The sequence below is a fragment of the Chlorocebus sabaeus genome, chromosome 16 (assembly GCF_047675955.1).
Source record: "Chlorocebus sabaeus isolate Y175 chromosome 16, mChlSab1.0.hap1, whole genome shotgun sequence".
Lineage (NCBI taxonomy): Eukaryota > Metazoa > Chordata > Mammalia > Primates > Cercopithecidae > Chlorocebus > Chlorocebus sabaeus.
Window position 1 is genome coordinate 30400246 of NC_132919.1, and position 19536 is coordinate 30419781.

Genomic DNA, 19536 nt, shown 5'->3' on the forward strand with positions numbered 1-19536 from the left:
GCTGGGCTGGAGAACCAGTGGGACTGGCCAGCTCCCTTGGTCTGGCCTGGGCTGGCCCCTGATCTCTATCCTCAGAAACTGACTTGGTCATCCATGGTAAGAGGTTCCCTCTTTTGCAGCAGAGAGAACCTTTCAAGAAAAGGTGGTTCGCCCTGGATTGCCATGAGCGGAGGCTGCTCTATTACAAGAACCCACTGGTAAGAGCCACTCCTGCTTCCTCCCCAGGGCTTGCTCAGACAACTGGGTAGTGCTTGTCTGAAACTATGTGAAAGCTATGGATAAACACATCTCCCAGAGCCCCAGAGCTAGAGAAACCCTGAGAGGAAAACTTCTACCCCTTGTTTTTGTTGCTCTTGAAGTAATCTCCTGTGGCATGAAGCTTCTTTCTCCTCGCTTTCAGGAAGTCCATTATGAGTATCCAAAATGCTGCCCATGGTAGTTAAATGAGGTGTATTTCTTCCTCTAGTCTCCAGGGCTCACTTCTAACCAAGAGGCTGTGATGTGTAGTGGTTAGGAGTGTGGTGGACTCTAGAACCTGGCTGTCTGGGCTCTGGTCTCAGCCCTGCTACTTGTAGTAGTGTTGCCTTGAGCCGAGTACTTAGCTCTCTGTGCCTTAGTTTCCTCCTCTGAAAAACAGGCTTAATAAGAATGCCTTCCCCAGAGGTTTCCATGATGGCTATTTAAGTTACTATAAAGCATTGTAATTCCTGATGCTGATTTTAATAGGTGCTCCATAAATGTTAGGTATCACTTATTTATTTTTTTAGAGACAGAGTCTCTCTCTGTCACCCAGGCTGGAATGCAGTGGCACAATCACAGCTCATTGCAACCTTGAACTTCTGGGCCCAAGTTATCTTCCTGCCTCAGCCTCCCGAGTAGCTCAGAATACAGGCATTCACCACCATGCCCAGCTAATTTAAAAAAAAGTAGGGCTGGGTGCTCTGGCTCTTGCCTGTAATCCCAGTACTTTGGGAGGCTGAGGCAGGAGGATCACTTGAGCCCAGAAGTTCGAGACCAGCCTACGCAATATAATGAGATCCCATCTCTACAAGAAACTTAAGGCCGGGCATGGTGGCTCATGTCTGTAAACCCAGCACTTTGGGAGGCCGAGGCAGGCGGATCACAAGGTCAGGAGTTCAAGACCAGCCTGACCAACATGGTGAAACCCCGTCTCTACTAAAAATACAAAAATTAGTCGGACATGGTGGTGCCTGCCTGTAATCCCAGTTACTCAGGAGGCTGAGGCAGGAGAATCACTTGAACCTGGAGGCAGAGGGTGCAATGAGCCGAGATCACGCCATTGCACTCAAGCCTGGGGGCAGAGCGAGACTCTGTCTCAAAAAAAGAAAAAGAAAAAGAAAAGAAAAGAATCTTAAAAATTGGCCAGGTGTGGTGGTGCATGCCTGTAGTCCTAGCTGCTTGGGAGGCTGAGGTGGGAGGATTGCCTGAGCCTGGGAGGTTGAGGCTGGGATGAGCCATGATTGTGCCACTGCACTTCCAGCCTGGGTGACAGAGTGAGACCCTGTCTCCAAAAACAATTCATAATAATAATTAATAAATTTTTTTTGCAGAGAAGGGGTCTCACTATGTTGCCCAGGTTGGTCTCATATTCCTGGCCTCAAACAATCCTCTGCCTTGGCTTCCCAAAGTGCTAGGATTAGAGGCATGAACTACCAGGCCCACCCTCAGTATCTTTTCAACAGATGATGCGTATGATTTATTTTAGGGTTTTGATCTTTCAAATTCTGGGTCCCACTCAGCAGAAATCCCAGCAGGGACCTCACACCCACTTCCCAAAATAGAGGTTGGAGGCTGTCAGGGCTGCAGGGCCCCTCTGCCCTGGGGGCACCCTCTGATGACCCTGTACCCTCCATTTTCAGGATGCCTTCGAGCAGGGCCAGGTTTTTCTTGGGAACAAGGAGCAGGGATATGAAGTCTATGAAGACCTGCCCAAGGGCATCCGAGGAAATCGCTGGAAAGCCGGACTCACCATTGTCACCCCAGAGCGGAGATATGTCCTCACTTGCCCCAATGAGAAGGAGCAGCAGGAATGGCTGGAAAGTTTGCGGGGTGTCCTGTCCAGCCCCTTGACGCTCCTCAACCGCCTCAGTAAGAAGCAGGAACTGAAGGGTGTTCTTTTGGCCAAGGGCAGAGGGCAGAAAGGTGCTTTTTCACTTAGGTTCAGCTGTGATGCCACAAAAGATTCCTGATTCCTGACTATGCTCTTTTCACTGTCTTCTCTTCCTGAGAAAGAAAAGCACAGACATGCCATTATTGCCAAAAAGTCTACTCTGCCCACCCTGGGTTCCCGTAACAGAGCCCTTCCCCAGGAGCTTCTAGAGGAGTTTGGCCCTGGCAGAACCCCCGGGTGCCGTCTGTACCCCTCGCAGTGTGGGGGCTGAACAGCTTCTCTTTCCCTCCACCCTCCTCTATGCTGATCCTTTTTCTCGTGAGAAAACCCTGGCCTGTTATTATTAGCTAAGGTCACACCCGCTGGGCAGCTCCTGGGATTTTTGGATTCCTCCCCACTCCAGAGGGAAGGCTATTTCTAGTGGCTTCTTTTCTCTGAGTCCTCCCTTCTGTCTGCCTCTCTCCTGCTCCTCTTTACCAGTAGGCCTTCCTCAGTGCTGACAGCCCTGTGAAAAAGGAGGAGACATGCCGAGCTCTGGCAGGAAACTGCTGGCCCAGGGCCTGGCTTCTGGGGCACAAAGGAGAATTTCTGTGTTTGGAAAAGTACAGACTGAGCAGGTGACCCCCGCACAGCCCCTTGAGGGAAACACTTGTGCCCTTTGAATCTGACCGATATAAACACAGACTCTCTTGACTGTCCCACAAAGGCCAAAGCCAGAGAACCTCAGAAAGGGACTTGCAAATTGTGAGTGAGGCATATCAGCTGGTGCTTTCTTTTCTCTGTGGGCTGCCATTTATGAGTCTCTTGGTTTCTCTCTGTCTCTGTCCCTCCACTTTTCTCTCCTTTGCTGGTGTGTGCATCCCCTCTGATGCCCTGGCCCTTACTCTTTCATTCTGTTTTTTATTCAGAGGCTCCCTCTGTCTTCATGTTATTTTTTTTAATTTTCTTTTTTTGAGACGGGATCTTGCACTGTCACCCAGGCTGAAGTGCAGTGGTGCGATCTCAGCTCACTGCAATCTCCTCTTCCTGGGCTCAGGCAATCCTCTCACCTCAGCCTCCCGAGTAGCTGGGACTACAGGCTCGTGACACCATGTCCAGCTAATTTATTTTGTATTTTTGGTAGAGACAGAGTGTCACCATGTTGCCCAGGCTGGTCTCGAACTCCTGAGCTCAAGTGATCCACCTGCCTCGGCCTCCCAAAGTGCTAGGATTACAGGCGTGAGCCACTGCGCCCGGCCATGGCTCCCTCTGTCTTTGTATACCTGTCCCTTTGCTGTCCCTCTCCTCCACAGAACAGCATTGGCATGGCCACCTCCCTCAGCCCTCTTCATTTCCCTTGTAGCTGCATCAACAGAGAGTGGCCGCAGCAGCAGGTGACCCATTAACTGAGGAACTGGCTGCCACTGAACACCTGGAGCGCCTTGTAGGAAGGAGAAGTTCGCACCTCGACCCTGGCTGCCCACCATCAGTGCCCCGCAGTCAGCAGCCATCCCTGGCAGTGAACTCTGCCAGGACTGAAGCTGTGGCTTTATCCATCAGCTCCCTGAGCCTTCCCCCCAACACACCCCAGGGATCTGAGGATCTGGTACATAAATGAACATCTATCCCCTCCTCCCCCATATACACCCAGGCTTGAAATGCCCTACAGGCCCAGAACTTTCTCACATCTGAAATGGAGGCATTGCAATGAAAAGGCACCCACAGCATCATGCAAGTGGCATCTTGTTAAAAAAAAAAAAAAAAAAAAAGTTTAATCTGAATCTAACCATGAGGAAATAATCAGACAAATCCACATTAGGGGCATTCTGCTAAACATCTGACCCAGACTCTTCAAAAATGAAGAGTGAAAGATAAAGTACTCAATGGCTAGGTGCAATGGCTTACATCTGCAATCCCAGCACTTTGGGAGGCCGAGATGGATGGATTGTGAGGTCAGGAGATCGAGACCATCCTGGCCAACATGGTGAAACCCCATCTCTACTGAAAATGCAAAAATGAGCTGGATGTGGTGGTGCACTCCTGTAGTCCCAGCTACTTGGGAGGCTGAGGCAGGAGAATCGCTTGAACCTGGGGGTGGAGGTTGCAGTGAGCCAAGATTGCACCACTACACTCTGGCCCGGTAACAGAGCAAGACTCCATCTCAAAAAAAAAAAAAAAGAAAGTAGTCAATATTGTGAAAGATAAAGTAGTCTGAGAACTGTTCTATATTAAAGGAGACTAGGCCAGGCGCAGTGACTCAAGCCTGTAATCCCAGCATTTTGGGAGGCCTAGCTGGACAAATCACTAGAGGTCAGGAGTTCGAGACCAGCCTGGCCAACATGGTGAAACCCTGTCTCTACTAAAAATACAAAAATTAGCTGGGCTTGGTGGCGCATGCCTGTAATCCCAGCTACTCAGGAGGCTGAGGCAGGAGAATTGTTTGAGCTTAGGAGGCTGAGGTTGCAGTGAGCCAAGATCACGCCACTGTACTTTTTTTGAGACTCTGCCTCCAAAAAAGAAAAAAAGGAGACTAAGATATGGCAACCAAAAGCAATTCATGGTTCTTGATTGGTCCTGGAAAAAAAAAATAGCTGAAAAGGACATAATTGAGATAACTGGGAAATTTGAATATGAATGTGGATAATAGTATTGTAATGTTGTGATAATTGTGCTGTATTTGTATAGGAGAATGTTCTTTTTCTTAGGAGATACACACTGAAATATTTAGGGATAAAATGTGAATGTAATTGATTCTTTTTTTGTTTGTTTGTTTTGAGATGGAGTCTTGCTCTTTTGCCCAGGCGGGCAAAATGGCTGGGTGTGGAGGTTCATTCCTGTAATCCCAGCACTTTGGGAGGCCGAGGCAGGTGGATCACTTGAGGACAGGAGTTCCAGACCAGCCTGGCCAATATGGTGAAACTTCATCTCTACTAAAAAAAATACAAAAATTAGCCAGGCATGGTGGCGCGCACCTGTAGTCCCAGGTACTCGGGAGGCTGAGGCAGGAGAATTGCTTGAACCGAGGAGACGGAGGTTGTGGTGAGTCAAGATCACGCCACTTCACTCCAGCCTGGGTGACAGAACTAGACTCCATCTGGGGAAAAAAAAAAAAAAAGTGAACTGTGATCGTGCCACTGCATCCAACCTAAGTGACAGAGCAAGACCCTGTCTCAAAAACAAAAACAAAAAACTGAAAAGACACAGTGCTATTGGATACAGGGCAGAGAGGGATCCAGCCCAGGCTCTGAGTGCGGCCCTGCAACCAACCCGAAGCCACTGGAATATTCACTTCCCCGCCTCTGTGCCTTGATTTTTCTATTTAAAATGAAGTTGCACTAACTATTGAAATTCAAAGTAATAACAAGTATTTCTGACTACCTCTCAGGTGCCAGGCTCTGTGCCAGGCCCTGTGAATAGGCAAGAGATGACATGGTCCCTGCTGTGACAGATCGCAGAGTGCTGGAGAGGCAGCCTCTTAACAGGCAGCACAGTGAAATGAGTGTTGGGGAAGAGCAGGCTGCTGTGGGGCTGTGTGGTGATGCAGCTTAGCCTAGTTCGGGGGCGAGGGAAGCCTCCTTCCTCTCCTGAAAGTGACATGTAAGTTTAAACCTTCAAGCTATTTAGAGGTTAGTCTAAAGAAAGAGGGTGAGGAAGCACTCTAAGCAGAGGAAATGAAATGCTCAAAGGTCCCAAGATGGAAAAAAGGAACTGACTGAGGCCGGGTGCGGTGGCTCACACCTGTAATCCCAGCACTTTGGGAGGCCAAGGCAGGCGGATCATGAGGCCAGAAGTTCAAGACCAGCCTGACCAACATGGTGAAACCCCCTTTCTACTAAAAACACAAAAATTAGCTGGGCATGGTGGTAGGTGCCTGTAATCCCAGCTACTCAGGAGGCTGAGGCAGGAGAATTGCTTGAATGTGGGAGGCGGAGGTTGCAGTGAGCCGAGATTGTGCCATGGCACTCCAGCCTGGGTGACAGAGCGAGACTCCATATCAAAAAAAAAAAAAAAAAGGAACTGAACGAAATCTCAAATGGCTGAAATGTTAGAGAAACAGAGTGCCAAGGCCCCTGCGCTGTGACTCGTTGTTCCTTTCCTCTGTCTTCAAGTAACACGCAGAAATACACTGGATGTTCTCTCTCCGCTTCAGTGGAGACACAAGGAGCTGGGAGGGTCTCTAAGAGACTCTCTGTGGCTGGGTGTGATGGCTTATGCCCATAATCCCAGCCCTTTGGGAGGCTGAGGCAAGAGGATTGAGACCCAGAGTTCGAGAGCAGCCTGGGCAACATAGTGAGATCCCATCTCTACAAAGAAAAAAAAATTAGCTGGACATAGTAGTGTATGCCTGTAATCCCAGCTACTCAGGACACTGATGTGAAAGGATCACTTGAGCCAGGGAGGTCATGGCTACAGTGACCCCTGATTGCACCACTGCACTCAGCCTGGGTGACAGAGTGAGATCCTGTCTCAAAAATAAATAAATAAATAAATATGCATTTTATGGGACTTCCCTTTGGATCTCCCAATCAAAGGATAAGCAATGCATCAGCCTGTGTCCTTCCTGAAGCTTCTCGACTGCCCAGATAGGGAGGTGAGTCCTCTCTATCTCCTCTGGCTCTGGATGCACCTTGAAAATGTGCATTTTCAAGGACACTTGCTGGGTTGTGCATTAAGGGCCGGTTTACTTGTCTTCCTCTTTCACCACCTGTAAACTCTGTTGGGTGTACTCTGCTAAGTTCTGGGGATGAGGAAATTAATAAAGGCACGGTCCTGCCCTCAAGGAACTTATGGTCTAGAGGTGAAGAATGAAAAGTAGACAGGCAGTAACAAAGCTACTTGAAGAGGCAAACTGGGATTCTAAGGGTGGGAAAGAACAGACACAAGAGATAAAGTCCCAATGAAATGGAGTGGTTAGTTTTGGATGATTTCTTCCTCAAGGAAGAGTATACTTCTATACTCTTATATTAAATCCCTTTTTCCCTTTTTGGCTTGTTAGTGCAAGGAAGTTTCTATTACTTGAATCAGTCCTGACAGATAAAAGTTCTGTAAAAGAGATGATGCCTCTGCTGAATCCTGAAGAATGAGTAGAAGATACTTAGGTTGGGGTGGGAGGAGGCAGAGAAAGAAGCATGTGTAAAGGCTCAGAGATATCAGGCATGCACGGGCCTGTAATCTCAGCTACTGGAGAGGGTGAGGTGGGAGGATCATTTGAGTCCAGGAGTTCTGGGCTTTAGTGCACTATGCTAAATGGGTGTCCACGCTAAATTCTGCATCATATGGTGACCTCCAGGGAGTGAGGAACCACTAGTTTGCCTAAGGAGGGGTGAACTGGCCCAGATCAGAAATGAAGCACTTCCATGCTGATCAGTAGAGGGATCATGCCTGTGAATAGCCATTGCACGGCAACCTGGGCAACAAGAGTGAAACTCTGTCTCAAAAAAAAAAAAAAAAAAAAAATGGCCAGGCACGAGCACTGTAGTGCATGCCTGTAATCCCAGTTACTCAGGAGGCAGAGGTGGGAGGCTTGTTTGGGCCTGGCGGGTTGCCTGGGTGACAGAGTGAGACTCTGTCAAAAGAAAAAAAAAAAGAAAGAAAGAAAGGAAAAGAAAAAAGAAAAAAAAATTTGAATCACACTTCACTTGTATTAGGGTTCTCCAGAGAAATAGAACCCATGAGCTAGCTAGCTAGCTAGATAGAGCTATAGAAAGAAATTTATCATGAAGCATTGGCTTGGGTGATTATGGAGGCTAAGAAGTCCCATGATCTGCTGTCTGCAAGCTGGAGGCCCAGGAAAACTGGTGGTGTAGTTTCAGTCCAAGCCTGAACCAGGAGTGCTAATGTCTAAAGTAGTCTTTAGACATGGATGTCTTAGCTCAAGCAGAAGGAATGAATTCACGCTTCCCCACGATTTTAACTTATTTGGACCTTCAGTGGATTAGATGATGCCCACCCACATTGGTGAGGGCAATCTTCTTGTCTACCAATTCAAATGCCAATCTCTTCCAGAAAGCCCTCCCAGATACACCCAGAAATAATGGGTTATATAGGCATCCCTCAGCCCAGTCAAGCTGACACAAAAATTAACCATTACAATTCTCAAGAGAAAAATCAATGAATAGAGGCTGATTCTAAGATATTTCAGATGTTAGAATTAATGGGATTTTACCATGTTTGCTAGGCTGGTCTTGAACTCCTGACCTCAAGTGATCCACCTGCCTTGGCCTCCCAAAGTTCCGGGATTACAGGCATGAGCCACCACATCTGGCTGGTACTGAAAATTTTAAATTACAAATATGGTGCCACATTATATTTCTATAGGGTAGCACTGAGTTAAGGTTCCACTTTGATAAGGCAGAGAAAGGGTAAAGTAAGCCCAATGTAAGTAGAAGCAGAAATCAATGACATAGAAAACGGCAAAGGAAAAAATAAGCAAAGCCAGAGTGAGTTTTTGTTTTTTTATTGTTGTTATTTGGGTTTTGTTTTGTTTTCTTTTGTTTTTGAGATAGGTCTTGCTCTGTTGCCCTGGCTGGAGTGCAGCAGCATGATCACAGCTCACTACAGCCTCTACCTCCTGGGCTCCAGCGATCCTCCTATCTCAGCCTCCCAAGTAGCTGGGTCTCTAGGCGTGCGCCACCATGCCCAGCTAATTTTTGTATTTTTTGTAGAGATAGGGTTTCGCCTTGTTGTCCAGGCTGGTCTCAAACTCCTGGGCTCAAGCGATCTACCCTTCTTAGCCTCCCAAAGTGCTAGGATTACAGGTGTGAGCCACCATGCCCAGCTGTTGTATTTTTTTTTTTTCTAATCAATAAAAAGGATCTTAGCTATACTGATCAAACAAAAGAGAGAAGGGATGGGGTTACAGATGACCTTGAAGTGACTGGCAGCAGATCATGCAGGACTTTATAAACTATTTTTTTTTTTTTTTGAGACAGTTTCGCTCTTGTCCCCCAGGCTGGAGTGCAATGGTACGATCTCGGCTCACTGCAACCTCTGCCTCCCAGGTTCAAGCAATTCTCCTGCCTCAGCCTCCCAAGTAGCTGGGATTACAGGCATCCACCACCGTGCTCGGCTAATTTTTTGTATTTTCAGTAGAGATGAGGTTTTGCCACGTTGGCCAGGCTTGTCTGGAACTCCTGGCCTCAGGTGATCTGCCTACCTCAGCCTCCCAAAGTGTTGGGATCACAGGCGTGAGCCACTGCGCCTTTATAAACTATTTTAAAGTATTTAGATTTCCAGCACGAAGGCAGTAAACAGGGGAGGGACATAATCAGGTTTGATTTTTTTTTTTTTTAAAAAGCAGCAATCTAGAGTATAAGTATGAACCACACCAATTGACAGGTCATTTCAATAACTCACAGATGCCATAGTAATATGTAATTGTAGGCCCACATCAGAGGCATCATACCAGCTTTCCTTTCCCATTGCTTTCCTACACATTCTTCACCTATTTAGAAGAAAAAGGCATACTTCTCACCCATCTCAAATCACATTAGGACATAAAAATATCTGGGATGTCAAGTAAATAAGTAATTTGAAATATTAATGACAAGCCTTCTTTTTAAATTTTTATTTTTAAAATTATATAGTGTAGTTGAGTTTCTCTTTCTTTGTACTGTTCTGTGTTTTAACACATATATGGATCCATATAATCACCACCACAATCAGAGTAAAGAACAGGCCAGACGCGGTGGCTCACACCTGTAATCCCAACACTTTGGGAGGCCAAGGCAGGAGGATCACCTGAGGCTAAGACCAGCCTGGGCAATGTAATGTAATGAGATCCCGTCTCTACAAAAAACAAAAAAAGGCCAGGTGCGGTGGCGATCACGAGGTCAGGAAATCAAGACTATCCTGGCCAACATGGTGAAACCCCATCTCTACTAAAAATACAAAAATTAGCTGAGCGTGGTGGCCCATGCCTGTAGTCCCAGCTACTCAGGAAGCTGAGGGAGGAGAATCACTTGAACCTAGGAGGCGGAAGTTGCAGTGAGCCGAGATTGCACCACTGCACTCCAGCCTGGCGACAGAGCGAGACTCTGTCTCAAAAAAATAAAAAATAAAAATAGCCAGGCATGGTGGCATGTGCCTGTAGTCCCAGCTACTCAAGAGGCTGAACTCCCACTTAAGCCTGGGAATTCAAGGCTGCAGTGAGCTATGGTCTCACCACTGCACTCCAACCTGGGTGACAAAGTGAGACCCTGCTTCAGCAAAGACCAGTTTATTTCACACCCAAAAACTCCCTTATAGCCACACCCTTCCCCTGCCCCGTGGGTCAGGGGAAGACTGTATTTTCGAAAATTCCATATAAATGGAATCATTTAATATGTAATTTTTAAAGACTGGATTCTTTCACAGCACATGATACCTTTGAGATTCATCCAAGTCACTGCATGTGTCAATACATCTTTCCTTATTGCTAAGTAGTATTCCACTGTATGAATGTACTATAGCTTGTTTATCCAATGGAATGCTGCTTAGCACTAAAAAGGAACAAATTATTCATACATACCACAGTCTCCAGGTATGGGACTTCTGGTTCATATTGATGCGGGGTAGGTAGTCAAGGAAGTAACCATGTTCTCGGGACATAGCAATTGTGGTGACTATTCAGTCAATGCAATAAGCCTCAGCATTCGCAATGTAATTGAGCTTATTCAAACAAAGCTATCTGCAGTAGGGAATTTCTCATGTAGACAGCATGAACACTTTGGGGGTTTTTTTGTGTGTTTCTTTTCTTTTCTTTTTCTGAGATGGAGTCTTGCTCTGTCACCCAGGCTGGAGTGCGGCTCACTGCAACCTCTGCCTCCCAGGTTCAAGCAATTCTTCTGCCTCAGCCTCCTGGGTAGCTGGGTCCACAGGCGCACACCACCATGTCCAGATAATTTTTGTATTTTTAGTAGAGACGGGGTTTCATCACGTTGGCTGGGCTGGTCTCAAACTCCTGACCTTGTGTGATCCACCCACCTCGGCCTCCCAAAGTGCTGGAATTACAGGTGTGAGCCACCGCACTCGGCCCTGAGAGCATGTACACTTTTATTTTACCTGGTCTCAAACTGACCCTTTGCTCATTTTAATCGTAAAAAATACACCCCCAGGTGGACATTTAAGATGGTAATGAAACATGTGATGTACGGACAAGCATGTAAACTACTGTGCATGTGCGCCCAGAAGACCACCCAGAACGTGCTTACACCTCTTTCCACGTCCTTAGGAATAATCATGTAAGACTCCCATAAAGGGAGTGTCCTTAGTGCCAGTTTTTGCTGTCTCATCCTTAAACGAGCAGCCTACCCTGAATCCTCTCTCTCTCAGAGTGTGCTGCCCATTCTGCCCTTAACTTTCAAAATACTCTTTCTCCTTTACAGTAAATTGCTCTTACTCTATGCTGCACTGTTTTTTTTCCCCGAGGTTCATGCCATTCTCCTGCCTCAGCCTCCCAAGTAGCTGGGACTACAGGCGCCTACCACCATGTCCAGCTAACTTTTTGTGTTTTTAGTAGAGACGGGGTTTCACCACGTTGGCCAGGATGATCTTGAACTCCTGACCTCATGATCTGCCCGCCTCGGCCTCCCAAAGTGCTGGGATTACAGGCATGAGCCACTGTGCCCAGCCTATGCTGCACTTCTTTTGCTATGTGTCTCTTGTTTAAATTCTTTTTCTTTTCTTTTCTTTTCTTTTCTTTTCTTTTTTTTTTTGAGACAGAGTCTAGTCTCGCTCTGTCACCCAGGCTGGAATGCAGTGGCACAATCTCAGCTCACTGCAAGCTCCGCCTCCTGGGTTCATGCCATTCTTCTGCCTCAGCCCCCTGTGTAGCTGGGACTACAGGCGCCTGCCACCATGCCTGGCTAATTTATTGTATTTTTAGTAGAGATGAGGTTTCACCGTGTTAGCCAGGATGGTCTTGATCTCCTGACCTTGTGATCCGCCCGCCTCGGCCTCCCAAAGTGCTGGGATTACAGGCATGAGCCACCGTGTCCGGTCTAAATTATTTTAAACTAAGAAGATAAGAACCGAGGTATCACAATAGGCATCAACATTTGGTTAGATACATGCTTAATTTTATAACAAACATTCCCGGTGGCTGTACTACTTTACATTTCACTAGCAATGTATGAGAGTTCCAGTTACTCTATCACCAACAGTTGGTGTTGTATTTTTTATTTTAACTGTTCTGATAGGTATGGAGTGGTATTTTATTATGGTTCTAATATGCATTTCCCTAGTGGTTGATAATCTCGAAGACCTATTATGTGCTTATTGGCCAATCTTATATCTTCTTTGATGAAGTGACCATTCAATTCTCTAACTTTTTTTTTTTTTTTTTTGAGATCTGATCTCACTATGTTGCCCAGGTTGGAGCACAGTGGCTATTCACAGATGTGATCATGGCATACTACATCCACAGACCCCTCGCCTCAACAGATCCTTCTGCCTCAGCCTCCTGAATAGCTGGAACTACAGGCATGTTGCTACAGGGCAACAGGCACTGTTGCCCTGCTTGCCTTTTTAAAAAATTGGGTGGTTTGAGTCAGGCGCGGTGGCTTATGCCTGTAATCCCAGCACTTTGGGAGGCTGAGGCGGGAGGATCATGAGGTCAGGAGATTGAGACCATCCTGGCTAACATGGTGAAACACCGTCTCTACTAAAAATGCAAAAAATTAGCCGGGCGTGGTGGTGTGTGCCTGTAGTCTCAGCTACTCGGGAGGCTGAGGCAGGAGAATGGCATGAACCTGAGAGGCAGAGCTTACAGTGAGCTGAGATCGCGCCACTGCACTTCAGCCTGGGTGACACAGAGAGACTCTGTCTCAAAAAAAAAAAAAAAAGAATTGGATGGTTTGTTTTTTCTACTGTTGAATTTTGAGAGTTCTTCATATATCCTGGATACTATGAATACAGACATGGATTTGCAAATATTTTCTCCCAGTCCATAGTTTTTCATTCTGTAACAGTGTCAGTGAAGGCTTCTTTAATCAAGGCATTGAGGTTAGGGTTTATGACTTTCTTTGTTTTTTGCTGACTTTGGTTGCTGACAAAGTTTGGCATTAATAATGGTGTGAGAAAAAAATGGGGTGAGGCCAGATGTGATGGCTCACATCTATAATCCCAGCACTTTGGAGGCCACGAAAGGAGGATCACTTGAGGCCAGGAGTTTGAGGCCAGCCTGGACAGCATAGCATTCAAGATCGTCTCTACAAAAAAAATTGTTTTAAGTGGTGTTTCGGCTTATGATTGGGCATTTGAATTCATTTATTATGATGTGGAGTGGAAGTAAGAATGATGGAAGGTTAATGATCTCTTCTGTCCCTTGACAAAAAGTGCTTTGTCCCTGAAAATATTTAGTAAAAACAGAGAAAAGAAACTGATAGGACATGTTAGGCTGAGCGTAGTGGTCCACGCCTGTAATCCCAGCACTTTGGAAAGTTGAGCCACAAGACCGCTTAAGCCCAAGAGGCAGAGTTTGCAGTGAGCCAAGATTGTGCCAGTGCACTCCAGCCTGGGCAACAGAGCAAGACGGTCTCAAAACAAACAAACAAACAAACAAACACATGTTAATGGCAGTGTGCCTTGGCCGGGCGCGGTGGCTCACGCCTGTAATCCCAGCACTTTGGGAGGCCGAGGCGGGCGGATCACAAGGTCAGGAGATCGAGACCATGGTGAAACCCCGTCTCTACTAAAAAATAGAAAAAAATTAGCCGGGCGCAGTGGCGGGCGCCTGTAGTCCCAGCTACTGGGGACGCTGAGGTAGGAGAATGGCGTGAACCCGGGAGGCGGAGCTTGCAGTGAGCCGAGATTGAGCCACAGCACTCCAGCCTGGGCGACAGAGCCAGACTCCGTCTCAAAAAAAATAAATAAATAAAAAAAATAAAAAGATAATGGCAGTGTGCCTTATTTCATCCAGCACACAAACTCAAGTGCCTCATCATTTCTTACCTCTTTTTTTTTTTTTTTTTAGACAGAGTCTTGCTTTGTCACCCAGGTTCGAGTACAGTGGTGCAGTCTTGGCTCACTGCAACCTCCACTTCCCAGGTTCAAGCAATTCTCCTGCCTCAGCCTCCCAAGTAGCTGGGATTACAGGTGTGTGCCACCACGCCCGGCTAATTTTTGTGTTTTTAGTAGAGATGAGGTTTCACTATGTTGGCCAGGCTGGTCTTAAACTCCTGGCCTCAGGTGATCTGTCCGCTTCAGCCTCCCAAAATGCTGGGATTACAGGTGTGAGGCATTGCCCCTGGCTCTGAATTTTTTAATCTAATTTAGCATTGGAACCTAGTGTCACAGGGATGGGTGTTAACACATGTACTTGAATAGAAAAATTTCAGGGCTAGGCATGGTGACTCAAGCCTGTAATCCCAGCCCTTTGGGAGGCCAAGGTGGGAGAATTGCTTGAGTTTGGAGTTTGAGATCAGCCTAGGCAACATGGTAAAACCTGGCCTCTACAAAAAAAATACAATAACAGAGCCAGGCGCGGTGGCTCACGCCTGTAATCCCAGCACTTTGGGAGGCCGAGGCTGGCGGATCACCTGAGGTTGGGAGTTCGAGACCACGCTTACCAACATGGAGAAACCCCGTCTCTACTAAAAATACAAAATTAGCTGGGTATGGTGGCACATGCCTGTAATCCCAGCTGCTCGGGAGGCTGAGGCAGGAGACTTGCTTGAACCCAGGAGGCGGAGGTTGCGGTGAGCCGGAGATCGCACTGTTGCACTCCAGCCTGGGCAACAAGAGCAAAACTCCGTCTCAAAAAAAAATACAGTAACAGGGCATGGTGGCATATGCTTGTAGTCCCAGCTATTTGTGGGACTGAAGTGATGGCTTGAGCCTGGGAGCTCCAGGCTGCAGTAAGCAGAGATCACACCACTGCACTCCAGCCTGGGCAACAGAGACCCTGTCTCAAAAAACAAACAAACAAAAAAACAACAAAACAAAACAAAAAAATACATATATATACGTATACATATATGTATGTGTGTATATATATTTCAAATACATAACATAAAAACACCTTTTCAGGCCGGGCACGGTGGCTCAAGCCTGTAATCCCAGCACTTTGGGAGGCCGAGACGGGCGGATCATGAGGTCAGGAGATTGAGACCATCCTGGCTAACATGGTGAAACCCCGTCTCTACTAAAAAATGCAAAAAACTAGCCGGGCGAGGTGGCGGGCGCCTGTAGTCCGAGCTACTCAGGAGGCTGAGGCAGGAGAATGGCGTAAACCCGGGAGGCGGAGCTTGCACTGAGCTGAGATCCGGCCACTGCACTCCAGCCTGGGCAACAGAGCGAGATTCCGTCTCAACAAAAAAAAAAAAAAAAAAAAAAAAAAAAGGTATTTATATAAATTGCAGCATAGTTTTCTTTTGTTTGACTGCTAATAGTAATTATATTGATAATTCAATCCAGGGGAAAAAATTTAACGAGAGGCTTTTTGTCATAGGAAGTTAAAAAGAATTAGAAGTTTAATACATATACATACTTTTGTTGCAGAGAAGTATTACAAAGTGATAAAAACACTTTCATGCATGAAATATATTGCTTTGGAATGTAATTCTGTGGAGAAAATGGAATGGAAATACAAGTTCAGAAAGATAAAAGAATGACAACATTTCTTTGTTTTTTTTTTTGAGACAGAGTCTCGCCCTGTTGCCCAGTTTGGAGTGTATTGGCGCCATCTCGGCTCATGGCAACTTCCGCCTCCCGGGTTCAAACGATTCTCCTGCCTCAGCCTCCTGAATAGCTGAGATTACAGGTGCCCGCAACCATGCCCAGCTAATTTTTTTTTTTTTTTTTTGTATTTTTAGAACTCCTGACCTCATGATCTGCCTGCCTCGGCCTCCCAAAGTCCTGTGATTACAGGCGTGAGCCACCACACCTGGCCAAAAATGACAAAATTTCTGATGTAGCTGGGTACGGTGGCTCATGCCTGTAATCCTAGTACTTGGGAGGATGAGGTGGGTGGACCACCTGAGGTCAGGAGTTCGAGACAAGCCTGGCCAACATGGAGAAACCCCATCAACATGGGGAAACCCCATCTCCACTAAAAATACAAAATTAGCCGGGCATGGTGGTGAGTGCCTGTAATCCCAGCTACTCTGGAGGCTGAGGCAGGAGAATGGTTTGAACCTGTGTGGTGGAGGTTGCAGTGAGACAAGATTGCACCACTCCACTCCACTCCAGCCTGGGCAACAAAGTGAGACTCCATCTCAAAAAAAAAAAAAAAAAAAAAAAAAAAAAAAATCTGCTGTAAATGAAGAATTTGCTAATATATCTTTACTACCAGAGCTGACCACTCTCCCCCTTCCCCCTTTCTTATAACCATTGCATGATTTTGCATAAAACTTTTAGGGAGTGTCCAAGAAAAAAAGTTTGAAAACTACGGGTTAACTCACTCTTTACAGGAACTTGGCTGTGAAATGGAAAAGAGGAGAGCTGGCTCCAGGGAGGCTTAGGTGAAAGGTGATTTTATTTTATGTTTTAATTTTTAATTTTTTTGAGACTATGTCTAGCTCCTTCCCCAGGCTGGAGTGAAGTGGTGCGATCACAGCTAACCACAGTCTTGACCTCCTGAGCTCTCATGGCTCACTACAGCTTCCACCTCCCCAGCTCAAGCAATCCTCCCACCTCAGTCCCCTGAGTAGTTGGGACCACAGGCCTGCACCACCATGTCTGGGTAATTTTTGTATATATATATTTTTTGTAGAGACAGGGTTTTACCATGTTGTTCAGGCAGGTCTCGAACTCCTGAGCTCAGGCAATCCACCTGCCTCAGCCTCCCAAAGTGCTGGGATTACAGGCATGAGCCACCACGCCCCACCAGTGATTTTATTTTTTAAGTTGGAAGATCTGAACATGTTTAATTGTTTAGTATCATGCCTGTTTTACAGAAAAAAAAAGAGAGGCTCTTAGAAGCTACAATGTTACTTCAATGCAGAGACTCTGGAACAAGATCCAGGTAATGTATCAGTCAGGACAGGCTAGGTTATGCTGCAGCAGCACACGCCCATTGAATCTCAGTAACCTGAATACATCCTAGTTTTCTTCTGCCCTTACTATGTATCCTAGGGTGCATTGGCAAGGAGTCTGCTCATCTTAGCCAATCAGTGACCCGGGTCACTGGATGATGGTTTCATCTCCATAGTTGGGGCAGCTGTCAGAAAGCGATACAATGGCTGGCTCAGTCGCCTTTAAAGCTGGTGGGAAGTAACATGTTATTACCTCTGTGTGTTTCAAGTGGGTCAGGCCAGTGCCAGTCCTACTATGTGCCCAGAAAGGGAAAGCACTGGAAATGTTGATGAGCAGTGCTGCCTACTCCATGACACTTCCAGTATTGAAAATAACCACAAATGCTTCTTCTATATATATATAATTTTTTTTTTTTTTTTTTTTTTTTTTTGGTGAGACAAGTGTCTCCCTATGTCGCCCAGGCTGGGGGTGCAGTGGCGCAATCTTGGCTTACTGAAACCTCCACCTCCCAGGTTCAAGTGATTATCCTGCCTCAGCCTCCCGAGTAGCTGGGATTACAGGCATGTGCCACGACGCCTGGCTTTCTTTCTTTCTGTTTTTTCTGTTTTGTTTTGTTTTTTTGTTTTTTGTTTTTTTTGTATTTTTAGTAGAGATGGGGGTTCACCATGTTGGCCAGGCTGGTCTTGAACTCCTGACCTCAAGTGATCCAAAGGTCAGCTACAAACTTGTATTATCTGATACCTACTTTGAGCCCAGGCGAGAAAGGAAGGATAAAGTAAAGCATGAGACATTGTTAGTTCATTTCAACAGATGGGGAGTTGTGGGTTTTAGTCTCTGACGCTTCACTGTCACCATGAGAGCCTGGAAATTCTTTTTTTTACCTCTTTAGGTCATCTGGGAGGACGTGGTGCTCTTTTAGCTCTAACATTTTCTGGTTGCAATGCGCTTAGGACTGGGATGCGAAGTGAATGAGTTGGGAGAGAACGCAAGACCCACAAGTGCCAGGCGTGCCATATCAGGAAAACACTTTCTAGTATTTTGTCCGCGTGTCTGTTGGGGAACGCTCTTACATCCCGCAGAGGGCAGTAAGGACACAGCGCGCATTATAACCGCGAGTTTAAAAGTCCAGGGGTCGCTCACTGAACCTTGAATGCACGTCAGAATCACCTGAGGTAGGTTTTATAAAATATCCGTGCTCCACCCAAGACAATGAAATCAGACTCCCTGCGAGCGGGGCCCGAACATCAACATTTTTGAAGACGCTCCCTGTGGCTGTGCATCGGTGATCTTTAATCCCCTGCTACTTGTTAGAGGAGCTGAATGACGCCTCGTGGGCTCATTCTCATAAATGAGCTCCTGAATGTAGTCCTCTCCTCCCAAGAGTTGTCGGTGTTGCATCTTTTTGTTGTTTATTTATTTATTTATTAGCCAACGTTAGAAGACATCCAACGGTGCTGCATCTTAATGGGGGGACATCCAGCTAAAGGGAATCTTGGAGACATCCGCGGGTTCCTAGCGGCTCGCGGCAAGTTGGTTTCCCAGGGCAGGAGGCCGCCACTTAAGATCAGCTCTGCCTTTCGAGCTGGGCAGTGGAGGCTCTAAGTCCGCTTTCAGCAGGACCGGAGGAAGGAGACGGGGTGGCTCCAAGGAAGGAGAGGAAAAGGCTGCTGAGAAGAGGAGGAGGGAAAGGGGAAGAGGCAGGGCGAGGGAGGAGCCTGAGGAGACGCGGTCGCGGGCGGGCTCGGCTCAACCCTGACATCCGCGCCCCGGCCGCCTGGTCGCCATGGCGGGCCTGGGCAAGGGCCCGGGCTCCGCCATCCCCGTATGGCTAGCCGAGGACGACCTGGGCTGCATCATCTGCCAGGAGCTGCTGGACTGGCCCGCCACGCTGCCCTGCGGCCACAGCTTCTGCCGCCACTGCCTGGAGGGCCTGTGGGGCGCGCGCGGCGCCGGGCGCCGCTGGGCCTGCCCCACCTGCCGGGAGGGCGCAGCGCAGCAGCCGCGGCTGCGGAAGAACACGCTACTGCAGGACCTGGCCGACAAGTACCGCCGCGCCGCACGCGAGCTGGAGGCGGGCTCCGACTCTACCCCTTGCCCCGGCCCCGGCTCCAGTCCCGGCTCCAGCCTGACCCCCAGGCCCCGGCGCCGCCCGGCACCGCCGCGGGTAGGGAGGCCGGTTCCGCAGCTCCCCTCGCGCCCCTCGGCTGCCCGCAGCCTGCCCTCTTCCCCTGTGGCTCGAATCCCTTTCCCCAGCCGTTCCACTTTGACGTTCCTTTTCTCAGTCTAAAAGTCGACTCCCGCTTTTGGGAGGAACTTTGGAAAGTTCATAAAAGTATGAAGAAGCGGGAAAAGAACAAATTCCCCATCTCCCGAAAGCCTGTCAACCTAGCTGCTACACGCCTTGGCATATTTCTACTTCTTCCCAATCGATCTTCGGTCTCTTTCTCTGACAGTTGTAAAATTGTGGTAAG

At 47.4% G+C, this 19536-nt stretch overlaps 2 protein-coding genes across 7 annotated transcripts in view; both read left to right on the top strand.

The window, feature by feature from the left end:
* The window catches only part of ADAP2 (ArfGAP with dual PH domains 2), a 40484-nt gene extending 34320 nt beyond the window's left edge, over positions 1-6164 (top strand). For all 3 annotated transcript variants that reach the window (XR_005238512.2, XM_037992541.2, XM_008010974.3), the window contains 3 exons: positions 120-197; positions 1881-2109; positions 3474-6164. Coding sequence is in view for 2 of the 3 variants with exons in the window: in XM_037992541.2 (XP_037848469.2) it covers positions 120-197; positions 1881-2109; positions 3474-3508 (342 nt within the window). In the remaining variant the exon portion in view is untranslated. The remainder of the gene's footprint in view (positions 1-119; positions 198-1880; positions 2110-3473) is intronic.
* A 12607-nt stretch (positions 6165-18771) lies between these two features.
* RNF135 (ring finger protein 135) overlaps positions 18772-19536 on the top strand; it is a 30114-nt gene continuing 29349 nt past the window's right edge. Inside the window, exon 1 of one of the 4 annotated variants that reach the window (XM_008010979.3) lies at positions 18772-19229. In XM_008010979.3, coding sequence (XP_008009170.2) covers positions 18849-19229 — 381 coding nt within the window. In that variant the 5' untranslated portion in view covers positions 18772-18848. The other 3 variants (XM_008010978.3, XM_008010977.3, XM_008010976.3) reach the window with 3 other exon arrangements.